The sequence below is a fragment of the Typopeltis vanoorti genome, chromosome 20, assembly GCF_054136105.1.
Source record: "Typopeltis vanoorti isolate ZY-2024b chromosome 20, IOZ_Tvanoo_1.0, whole genome shotgun sequence".
NCBI classification, from domain to species: domain Eukaryota; kingdom Metazoa; phylum Arthropoda; class Arachnida; order Uropygi; family Thelyphonidae; genus Typopeltis; species Typopeltis vanoorti.
This window is the reverse complement of record NC_143568.1, coordinates 70,779,071-70,791,073: the sequence shown is the minus strand read 5'-3', so window position 1 is coordinate 70,791,073 and position 12,003 is coordinate 70,779,071. Positions and strand designations below refer to the sequence as shown.

The window sequence follows — 12,003 nt, the reverse complement described above, 5'->3', positions numbered from 1 at the left end:
ATGTGGAATGAAACCATCATCATCATCATCAAATTCCTGACATGTACCCTCAAGGGGTGTACAGGATATGATAGCACTACATGAAAAATTTACATAATTACTAACTTCCTATCTACAATTTTCCTCCAAATCAGTCTGTTACTTGTCAAGACCCCAACATTATCAGATCTTATATTTCTATCATCTAAGGCACTTTGTACCGTATCAATCCACCTATATCTTGGTCTTCCTCTGGGTCGTTTTTCCTGGCAGACCTAGCAGAGAACACTTGTTTTGCTAATCTTTCCTCGCCCATTCTGTTTAAATGCCCAAACCACCTGAGATTAGCTCTGCTAATTTCAGGTGGTTTCCTGGGTGCTGACAATGTCAAGTTCTTTCCTAATATCCTCATTTTTAATATGATATTGCCATTGATGCTATCTGTTCATGACTCTAATCTTTCTCAGGACTCTCATATCTGCAGTCTCTAGTCTTTGGTCAAGTGTTTTACTTCTGACCCAGCTCTCAGATCCATAAGTTAAAACTGGTTTGAACTGTCTTGTATACAGCTAATTTAGTGTTCCGACTAATTTCTCTCTTATTCCATATGAATTTATTCAATTGACTTCCTACCATACCAGCTTTGTTGATTCTGTTGTCTATTTACATATTTAATTTACCATCTTCACTAAAAATCGTGCCTAAGTAGCTGAAATGTTTTACTTGTTCCACAGGTTCCTAGTTCACAACACAGTTGAAATTTTCAACAATTGTACCTATGTTCATTGTCTTTGTCTTTTTAATGCTGACCTTCATACCATATCTATTACAACAGTTATTCAATTTAGTCAGGGATTCTTGCAAACTTGTAGCAGATTTATTTAGAAGTATAACATCGTCTACATAAAGCAAAGAGCTGACATTAACATCTCCAATTCTGATATCATTTTTAATACCACTTTCCTTCATAATGTGACCCATATAGATAATGAATAACAGAGGGGATAATGTGCATCCTCGTCTCACACCAGATTTAACATTAAACTATCTTCCCGTACTTCCTTCAATTTTAACTGCTGACTTACAACTGAAATAAAGACTAAGTATTGCTTGATATAATGCCCCATTGACACCATATAACTGTAGCGTATTGAATAGCTTCTCTCTTGCCACCTTGTCATATGCCTTTTCCAGATCAACAAAACTTAAATACAGATCTTTGTTATATTCCCATGATTTCTCGACTATTTGTTGTAAAATGAAGATCTGATCCTGATAGCCTCTATTTGGCCTGAATCCAGCTTGTTCTTCACCAAGCTTTTCTTCCACAATTCTTCTCAACCGTTTCTCAAGTATACTTGCATAGATCTTGTCAGGAACACTCAGTAGGGAAATACCTTTGTAATTTTCACTTTCAGTTTTATTTCCCTTTTCCCAATCATCAGAAATTCGTCCCTCTGTCCAGGCTTTCTGAACTATGCAGTGCAGCCACTATACGACTTTTATACCTCCATACATGAGCATTTTTTGGTCAAATATCATCTACTCCTGCTGCCTTTCCACAATTCAGGCTTTTGATCTTTTTCTACTTCAAGTATGGATATGTATTCCTGACATGCCTGTTGAATGTTTTTTACCACTGTGCTATCAGTGCTTGTTTCATTTAACAATTTTTTGAGTAATTACTCCATACTTCAAGGATATCCTTTTCTCCCATTTTCATGTCGCCTTTTTTATCATCTCTAACTCCTTTTAAAGCACTCTTTCCTCTATTTCTAAGCTTCTTCAACAACCTCCAAAATATTTTACCACCTTCTTGATATTTATTTTCTATTCTTTCCAAAGTCCTCCCATGACTTTTGTTTAGTCATTTTTACACAGTTTTTAGTTTTCTTGCATTTGTCTCTGTATTCTCTAGGAACACAAGCTGATTTATTTGCCAGGAACTTTTGATATTCTTTCTTCTTTTCCTTCAATGCCTCTTTAACTTTCTGTGTTCACCATGGAGTTCTGATTTTTCTATCCTTGCAGACAACCTCACCACATGCCTCTCTGGCTGAATCAATGAAGGTTTTTTTCAAGGCTTGCCACCGAATCTCCAAGGTTTGGTTCCTGTTCTCAAACTCTTTCATTTTTTCTTCAATAATCATTGTGTATTTAGTCTACAGTTCACATCTGAGAGCTGCTCAACTTTTATTCACTTTAAAACTTTCTTACATGTTATTCTTTTCAATATGAAATTCAATTTTATCCTGCTCAAGACTAAATAGTGATCACTTCCAATTTCAAATCCTCTGTACACTCTGGTGTCCTGCAGCAGGGAGAAAACATCACTATCAACAATAACATAGGCAATGAGACTTTTCTTATTCCTTATTTCTTATTCTTCTCTCCATGTCAATTTGTGCACATTTTTATGTTGGAACATGGTGTTAGTAATAACCAGTCCATGTCCTGAGCAGAAATCCAACAGATATTTGCCATTATTATTAGCTTTGCTCTTTTCTCCAAATTTTCCCAAAATATTTTTGTATGTCTGACAATCAATATGAGGGGTACCATTTCTCTACTCTGCTATTTAGATCCCCAACAAGGACCAACTTTTCCTTTTTCATTGTGTCAGTTGCTTTTTCTAAAGCATCAACAAATTCCTCCACTTATACCTTAGTAGAACCTTCTATGGGACCATAGGCACAAATAAGCCTCAGTGTCCAATTCCCCATTCTGATATCAGCCCACATCACTCTATTTGAGACTCCTGCCATTGAAGAAGATTAGCCTCGTATTTTGTGTTGAATACTATGGCTACTCCTTCTTTTCCTTGATTGTCATTTCCTGAATATAACATTTTGTATTTATTGCTCAGAAAGATCTCACCAGTTTTTTTTTTTTTTTGTTTCAGTCACCCCTATAATGTCGATCTGGTACTTATCTAATTCCTCAGCCAGCTCCATTTCCTTGCCATTCAGGCTTCTTATGTTGATAGTACCGATCTTTAACTCCGGTGATGTTGAGTTGGGATGTGCTTTCAGATTTGTTCCAGTAGCTGACTTTTCGCTGTTCACCCTGGTTCCCTGGCAAAAACAACGGGGGGGGGGCCTTGTTTAACCAGGCGACGCCCCAGCTGGCATGAAATTTTGTCATGTTGTACCATCATTTTGTATGTATGTAGGTATATTGGCTTAAACCAACATAAATGTATGTTGGTTTAAGCCAATAAGAATACAATTTGGTCGGCTAAATCCCAAATTGCCAGCCCATCCTCGTTTGTGCAGTGTCCAGGTAGATACCTAACAGGGTGCACCACGAGAAGGCGAGGATTAGACATTAGGTCAGAAGCCCTGGTCGGTCTCCACATTCCTTTAAAGGCTACAGGAATGAAACAGACATGACATTTTCAGCCGAAAATCCTTACAGTGAATTGCAATAATGGAGAAATCTATTTTCATTACACTACTTCTCAGCTTCCTTTTTGCTGCAGTAGTAATGCAACTAACTTCATGAACAAGTATTCATTTCCTTTATCTGTGATACATTTTCACCCATTTTGCTTGTCAATAGATATTCATATTAACATTCAGCATCATCATTCCACTTCTGAACTTAAAAAACAATTAGCCATTTCAGTTCTGTTCATTCTTTCCAGTGTCAGAAAGCAACCCCCTCTCTCTCTCTCTCTCTCTCTCTCAGTTTAAAGAAGAGGTGAAAATCCAGAATTCTTTGAGGGGTACCATTTCTCAATAGTAGAAGTTGCAAAAGGTGCATGCACAGGCAGGCAGGCACCAACACATTACAAAGTGTTAATTTTCAGTAAAGCGATACAGCTGTCAAAACAACAGAATAGGATAGATTCTCACACAAGTGCTTTGTAATAATTTCAAGAGTTATCTAGTTCTCAATCCAGAATCTTATTGATAACACATAATTAGCACATTAAAAAAGAAGCTTAGATTGTTAATAATGAGAAATTAAATGTGAAATTCTCATTATTAACACATTAAAAACTTAGCAAATTGATAAATTAAAAATTTCTGCTTTTCTCATTAAATCAGAGCTTCTCACCTTGACAAGAGCATCAAAAAATGAGACTAGAACAGTCATGTCATTGGCAACAACTTGTGGTAATCGTAAACCAAGTTTTCCTACAGCAACGTAAGCCAGAGCACAAAGTTTATATTCCTGAAATATAATTTCAAAAATAATATGTTCATAAAGTTATTACATAAAAGTTAACTCTATTATTTTCATGAATTTTCAGATCCATATAAAATAAATTTAATCACAGGCTTAGGTGTTAGTGTCATAATAATGTTTTATGGTATTTACACCACCAGAAGGGCAAAATAAATAACTTATTGAGCTAATACTATTTTGCTGGATTTCAAATCAGCACCTTCAGACCACAAATTAAGAGGGTGGTCTGAAAAGTTCTCGGCCTTGACCATAGATGGCAACACTATCAGCAAGATTTTTTTTTTGTAAATTGGTACATCTGCCACAGCTGTCTGAAGCAAAGTATTGCCTGTATCCCTCGAAATGGATAAAATTGAGTATTGTGCGGTTATAAAATTCTTTGTAAAAGAAAGTTTAACACCAAAAGAAATTCATTCGAAATTCATAAAAGTTTATGGGCACTCTCCTCCTTCGTTTTCGACAATTAAGAAATGGGCTGTCAAGTTTAAACATGGTTGTACCAGCCTTGAAGATGATCCACGTGAAGGATGTCCAAAAAAGAACACCAGAAATCATTGAACAAGTGCATGATATAGTACTGGATGACTGATGAGTCAAAGTGCATGAAATTGCTGAGACTATAGGCATCTCTGTGGGATAGGATATATTTTGCATGAAGAATTGCAAATGTAAAAGCTTTGTGAAAGATGGGTGCCATGCTTGCTCACAGCAGATCAAAAACACACTGGCATGAAAATCTCTGAACAGTGCTTGGAGCGTTTTAACAAGAATAAAACTGATTTTGTGCGTCAATTTATTACTATGGATGAGACTTGGATTCACCATTACACACCAGAAATCAAACAGCAGTCAAAATAGTGGACAGAAGCCAATTGTTCAGAGGCAAAGAAGACAAAGTCAGTTCCATCAGCATGGAAGGTCATGGCATCGGTGTTTTGGGAATGCTAAATTTACCTTTAAAAGGGTAAAACAATAACTGGGGAATATTATTGTGATCTTTTAACCAGACTAAATGAAAAAATTCATGAGTAAAGATCCGGTTTGCAGAAGAAAAAAATCATCTTTCATCAGGAAAAGCACTTGCCCACAAAGGTGTTTTGGCTATGGGAAAATTAAGGGATCTGCACTATGAATTGTTGGAACATTCACCCTATTCCTCAGATTTGGCTCCTTCTGACTTCTATCTCTTCCCAAACTAAAACTCTTCCTTGCTGGTCAGCGTTTTTCTTTGAATCAAGAGGTGATTGCAGCAGTAGAGAGGTATTTTGCAGATCATACTGAGAACCACTACAGGGAAGGGATAATGGCGCTGGAGCATCGCTGGAATAAATGTATTAGTCTTAAGGGAGATTATGTTGAAAAATAAAAATTATTTTGAAATTATAAATTTGATTTTTCATTGTTAGGTCATGAACTTTTCAGACCACCCTCATAGAATGGCATGACATCCTGAATTCACTTGCAAAAAATAGTTAAAATTAAAACCAAAATGAACTAATGCCTTACAAGGCATCCTTTCTACAGAGCCAGATTAAAAAAAAAGTAAATTCACAGAAGTCAAGCTAAATATCTTCTAGAATGATTCTCTCCCAAATTTTAGGCAAATTAATGCAGCCATACTTATTGAGGTTACAAGAATGTTTCAGAACTGATGCCAAGTCTTTCATTGAAGTCGCTATAGTCTTTCAGACCTATAGCGACTTCTATGCAGCAGTTGTCTTCTTCCATTTATGTAAAAGCATCGTGTCAGGGCTAACTACCATAGAGATGATCATAAATGTGTTTTTATGTTCTTCAGGTGTTAACAGATCTACTCATCTTCAAAAGCAGGCTAGGTTGCAAAAACTCCAGGATGGGCAAGAATATGAAGCTGTCTTTTAGAGAACAGTTGAAAGTTGACAGTTGAAGTTGCCACTTTCAAATTATGCAAAGTGGCATGAAGGTTATATTTATGAGGAACCTTAGCTATCTCCTCAAAAGATATAAAATAATTATGTGACAAGACGTAGTATAATCTTGTGTCAGGTATGGGGAGGGGAATATTGTATATTGTCCATTTTATAGATATAGCCATTGACTAAATAAAGTGTTAGAAAGATCAAGTTGTGCAGTATGTGCTGTCATTAGAACAAACAGTGCCTGCTCTGTGTGAAAGTGTTTTGAAGATCAATGAATTTTTGGATGCTGACTATTTAAATGCACTAAAAATGTATCTAAAAGGTCTAGGCCACAAGAATCTGCAAACACAACATAGCCAGACTGGAGGATTTTTTTTTCTTTTTTGAGCATGAATGCAAACTATGAATTAACTCAAACATTCTCTCTGACACTGTCCAGTGGAGAATTCTGAGTAGCAACTCCTCTGTGATATTCTTTGGAATCAATGCACAGTACAAGTATGCTGATGTGATTATTCTTCTGATGAATCCCTGTTTTTTTTTTTCCCATTATTACTAATGTCCAACCAAGGATACAATTCATGCTAGTAATGGAGGAAACCTTTACCTATTTTAACTCTTCTGAGTCTTTATAGAGACATTATATACATGCATAGACTCACCATAATCCATGTCAAAAATCTAGCAGCACACTCCATATTTTATATAACTCCCACCCAAGAAAGGTAGCAAACCCATAGTCCATTAGTACTATGGGTGTGCTAAGGATTTTTTTTATCTCTCTCTCACTCACTCACACACACACAGTAAAATCTCTCATAACTGACACATAATTAACTGGCAAATACCAAAACAACGGCACTAAATTTAAACCCAAAATTTAAGTTTATGAGATAAGAAAAATATGCAATGGGCTTGCATTCTGGCAAGATTTGGCGACCAATGTTCATTTATGACAGCACATGATGTTATGAAACCTCATTGTATACACAGTGAATATTTAAAGCTCCAGCTACAATCTTAAGCAGGCAGACATTCGATGTTATGTTATGTGGTCACACTAAGAAATTCACAACTTTCATGTGATAATATGTAGTGTAATTTTTAAATACTGTTTAAATTTGATTTTGTGAAATATAAAATTATGTGCATGTGTTTATTTAAATTTTAAAAAATCTACATGATTTTTGATGTTATTAATTTAATTATGGCCGTCAGATCGAAAAACACAACTAATGAACTTTGCATGTTGCAATTTCTACACATGGCATCACAAAACATGAACAGGTAATATAAATTTAGTTTAATCCTTTATCCAAGTGTGAACAAGCAGGATTTTTTTTATCTCTTACACACACACACACACACAGTAAAATCTTACGTAACCGACACCCAATTAACTGGTAATACCAAAACAATTTTAAATAAACTTTCAAAATGAACAGGTAAGTTCTCGAAATATATATTCAATTATCTGGCAAAATCTTGTGTCTGGAAAAGCGAAGTCCCGTTATTGCCAGTTAAGAGAAATTCTACTGTGTATATATATATGTGTGTGTGTGTGTGTGTGTGTGTGTGTGTGTATTATTTCATGACACCTCCAAGGAGTCTGAAGACTCATCGAGGGATGACACCTACTCTACAGTTCTCCGTCTCCACCACTATACCGAACCACTGCTACCATCATCTTCTACAACAATGCTGCCATCCCCACTAGTATTTTTTGTCTGTAAATTGCATGTGTTCTGAAGGGCTGATTTGTATGTATTGAGATAAAAAATAAGAGTTTCCGGGAGAAAAAACCCTGCTACCTCCATATGAGATCGGCTAACACCTTCAATCGAAAAAATCCATATAAAGATTCCTCCCATCACGATGAACTTTGCCCTTTTCCAATCAAAGGGTGCAATGTACAGTCATTCTTCCAATTGTGCTAAGGAGGTACTCCCTCTCCCCCCCCTCTCTCTCTCTCTCTATATATATATATCATCTCCTTTTATACCCTCTTTTACCTTCCGGTGTCGAAGGTTTATTAATCATTGGACCTCAAAACCGTTCACAGGATAAGGTGGTCAGCCCTACGTCCAGGTGTATCCTATGTCCTGCAGTGTTGAGTTCTCAAGGCCGGTTTGCCTACTTTGGGGATAAAAAAAAAAACCAGGATAAAATGGGGAAAAAAACCTACTGTTCATGCCCAAGACCAGCTAACTTGGCTATGGCTGAGGAATATCCTTCAGTTCCTCACATCACTGATGGGAATCGAACCTAGGACACTCCTTCCCAAGGCATATGGTTACGAAGCGCACAGCCACTAGGTTAACCACATGGACCAATATATATATATATATATATATATATATATATGTATAATATTTATCCAAGCTTGATTTTTTTGTCTTACGTTATATTCTACTAATTCAAGCCCTACCCAAGGGCCTAGTAATTGTGGAAATACTTTCTGAATATGAACTGTCGAACAAAGTGGCCTTTTGCAGCTGCCCGGTTTTTAATCCATCTAACTCGAGTGCTTCTAGATGTTTTTTCAATGTTTTGGGGATGACGCCTAAAGTACCAATTATTATGGGAACAACTTTTGTTTTCTTTTGCCAAATTCGTTCAACTTCGACTTGCAACTCATGACACTTTGTAATTTTTTCAGTTTCTTTTTCGTCAATTCGACTATCTCCTGGTACTGATATTTCCATAAACTGACACCCTTGTTTTCAATTTTTTCAACCACTGTTATATCAGGTGTATTACATTCCAAGCTTTTGTTCAGTCTGGATTTTGAAATCCCAGAGCATTTTAGCTTTTTCATTCTCAATCACTATTTGTGTGATTTTGCTAATCCCACTTATGTGGTCTACCGTTTTTTTCCCTTTTCTTTGCACAATCTGCATTTACTGTCTTCTTGAATTTTTTGTATTTTTGCTTTCATAACATTGGTTTTAACAGCCTGTTCTTGTGCTGCAAAAATTACCGACTCTGTTTCTTTCTTTAGTGCTCCATTTCTCAAGCATTGCAGGTCAAGTTGCTGTCAGAGTTGTTCTCTATGCTGTGAAGGTATTTTCCATGCAATGCCTTATTTTTCCATCTTTCAGTTCTCACTTTTACTTGGTTAGTCTTGTACTCCAATTTTTTTTTCCATGGGTTTAAATAAACCCTCTTACCTGAATTAGAAATTTTTCCATAGTTTGCTGCAGATAAGTATTCAGATTTCGTTTTTCTTCTTCAAAAACTTGCTTTACTTGTAATAATCCTCTGCCTCCTTTTTTTAAGTGACAGATAGAGCCTATCAATGTCACTACGAGGATTGAGGGCATGGTGCATTGTCATTCATTTTCAAATTTTTGGTCTAAATTCTCCACCTCCAGTCCATTCAACAATGCCTGCTGAATATCTCAGAACAGGTATGACCCAGGTGTTAATTGCTTTTATCAAATTTCCAGCATTAAGCATTGACTTAAGGAGTTTTCTTAGTCACCTTATGTATTCTGCTCTAGTTTTTTTCTTTGATCTTATTGTGCAAAATTTCCGATGCTTCTAAAATTCCCAAATATTTGTGGCTATCTTCGAATTTTATTGCCTTGATTTTTTCACCATTGAGCAGCTCGATTTCATTCAGATCTTCAAACTTTTCTCTTGTTATTCCAGCAACTGCACATTTGTCTAAGCCAAAATCCATTGATATATCTTGACTGAATATGTGCACAGTATTAAGCAATCCGAGTTCATTCTCTGATTTTGCATACAGTTTCATATCATGCATGTATAAAAGGTGAGATATCTTTATACTTTTTTGCACAGTTTGATAACCATGAGCAGTTTTATTTAAAATTCTAGTTAAGATCAATGACAAGATAAACAATAAAGGAGATAATGAATCTCCTTGAAAGATGCCCCTTTTTATGTTTACCTCCCCAATTTCTTCTCTATTCAGAACCAATGTTGTTGTTTTCCAATTTTTCATGCTGGTTTGCAAAAATGTTTGTGTTTTTGATAATACTGAAGAGTTCTGTGCATTTTAAAATTCAACTAAGAGGCACTGAATCAAACACTTTTTTATAATTTATCCAAGCCATATAAAGGTTGGTTTTTTCTACATTTGCAATTTTGAAAATCATTTTATCAATCAGCAAATGGTCTTTTGTGCCTCTTGAATTTTTGCTGCTACCTTTTTGTTCAATTGGAAAAAGAGAATTTACTTTAAGACAGCTGTATATTTCATCAGCTAGTATGCTTGTGAGTAGCTTAAAAATTGTTGGGAGGCAGGTTATTGGTCGGAAGTTTTCTGGCTTTGGACCTTTTTCTTTATCCTTTATGATCAAAAACGTTTTCCCTGCTGTGAGCCACTCTTCTTGGCTTTGTTCTCCTAAAACATCGTTAAATTGATTAACAAGTCTTTCATGTAAGCCCGTCAGATATTTCAACCAGTAGCCATGTAATTCATCCTTCCAGGGTGTTGGCCAATTTTTTTTTATCCTTTTAGCTTGCTTTTGAACCATTTCAGTTGTTATTTTCAGTTGGTTCATTTTTCGTTCTTAATTTGTTCAATCCACTTTGCCTTATTATCGTGCCTCTTAGGGTTGTCCCATAGGCTTTGCCAAAATGTAAGTGTATTTTCTTTGTCTGTAGTATTTATATTTTCATTTAGATTAGCATTCTTGCAGCAATCAATTTTCTTGTAAAATTGGTGCCGATTTGCGCAAAACATCGAATTTTGCTTATACTATTCAATACGTGCACTGAATCTTATTATTTTAGCTGCAACTGCAACTATTTTTTGCTTCAGTTCCTCTAGTACTTTATCAATAGGTCATGTTCCAATATTATATTTCTTTATGAGGTTATTTCAGGTTTTCGTGTTTTTCAGCTTCTTTTCCTTAAGGTTTTTCAAGTTGCTCATGTCTGCTCTGAGTTTAAGAATTTTATTCTCCAGTCGATGCTTCCGCTTTGGTTCCTGAGCCTTACTGCTTTTGGGTTTACTAATCTTATAGTCTAATTCAGATGTTACGATGTAGGCTATTGAGTACATAAGTTGATTCATTAGTCGATAGTTCCAGTAGGAATAGCCATTGCAACAGTATTGGTTCTTGTAGAAGTTCCTTCAGTTTTTGTTGAGGTACTTGCCTCAATACTGGAAGCCTAACTCATTCCAGGTGTTGTTCATTTGCTCGATAATTTTTGTGGAGAGTTCTTGTTCCTTCTCTAGATTCCTTTCAACTATAGTGGAACCTTAATTGTTGAATATAATTCATTCCTGAAGGCTGTTTGGGAACCAATTTGTTTGAAAATTGAAACCATTTTCCCATAAAAATTAATGTAAAATGAATTAATCCATTCCCAAAACCCAGATGACTGCTTATTTAAACCTTTATAACAGTACTTCATACATAAAATTGTATACAAAAACAACAAAAATGCATAAAATCTTACACAAAAAGAATAAACATGATAAACAGATAAAACATAGACGAAAATTTAACTTTGCTTTAACTATACGGAGGAGAGTAGTGATTTATGAAAAAAAAAAAAAAAAAAAAAACACAAAGAAAAACAAAAAAATGCACTGCAGGGCTGAGCAGGTGTGTCTACACTGAGTGGAGTCTGCCACTTTCCCGCTTTACATCTCAGCCCATGGAGCACGTGGTTGTCGGTTTGCCTCTTCGGGAACCAAGATTTTGTTTGGAAACCGGTGCATTTTTTGTTCGGAAAATATGTTCGGGAACCGATTTGTTCAACATGAGAGTCGTTCGACAACCGAGGTTCCATTGTATTTGTATATTTTCAACATTTTCAGTATTCTGCATGCTGGAATCTGGTTCTGCTTCATTCATATTCTTGGTTAGTTCAGGGTCAGTAGTCTCCTTTTACATCTTGAGTTTTCAGTGCTCCAAGCTCAAGTTCACTAAATATCTTGCATTTGATAATG

At 35.7% G+C, this 12,003-nt stretch overlaps 1 protein-coding gene across 1 annotated transcript in view; it reads right to left on the bottom strand.

Moving 5' to 3' along the window:
* Positions 1-12,003, bottom strand: part of LOC150095553 (proteasome adapter and scaffold protein ECM29) — a 691,438-nt gene that overhangs the window by 562,867 nt on the left and 116,568 nt on the right. The window contains exon 11 of the mRNA XM_090409825.1: positions 4,042-4,158. Coding sequence (XP_090265951.1) covers positions 4,042-4,158 — 117 coding nt within the window. The remainder of the gene's footprint in view (positions 1-4,041; positions 4,159-12,003) is intronic.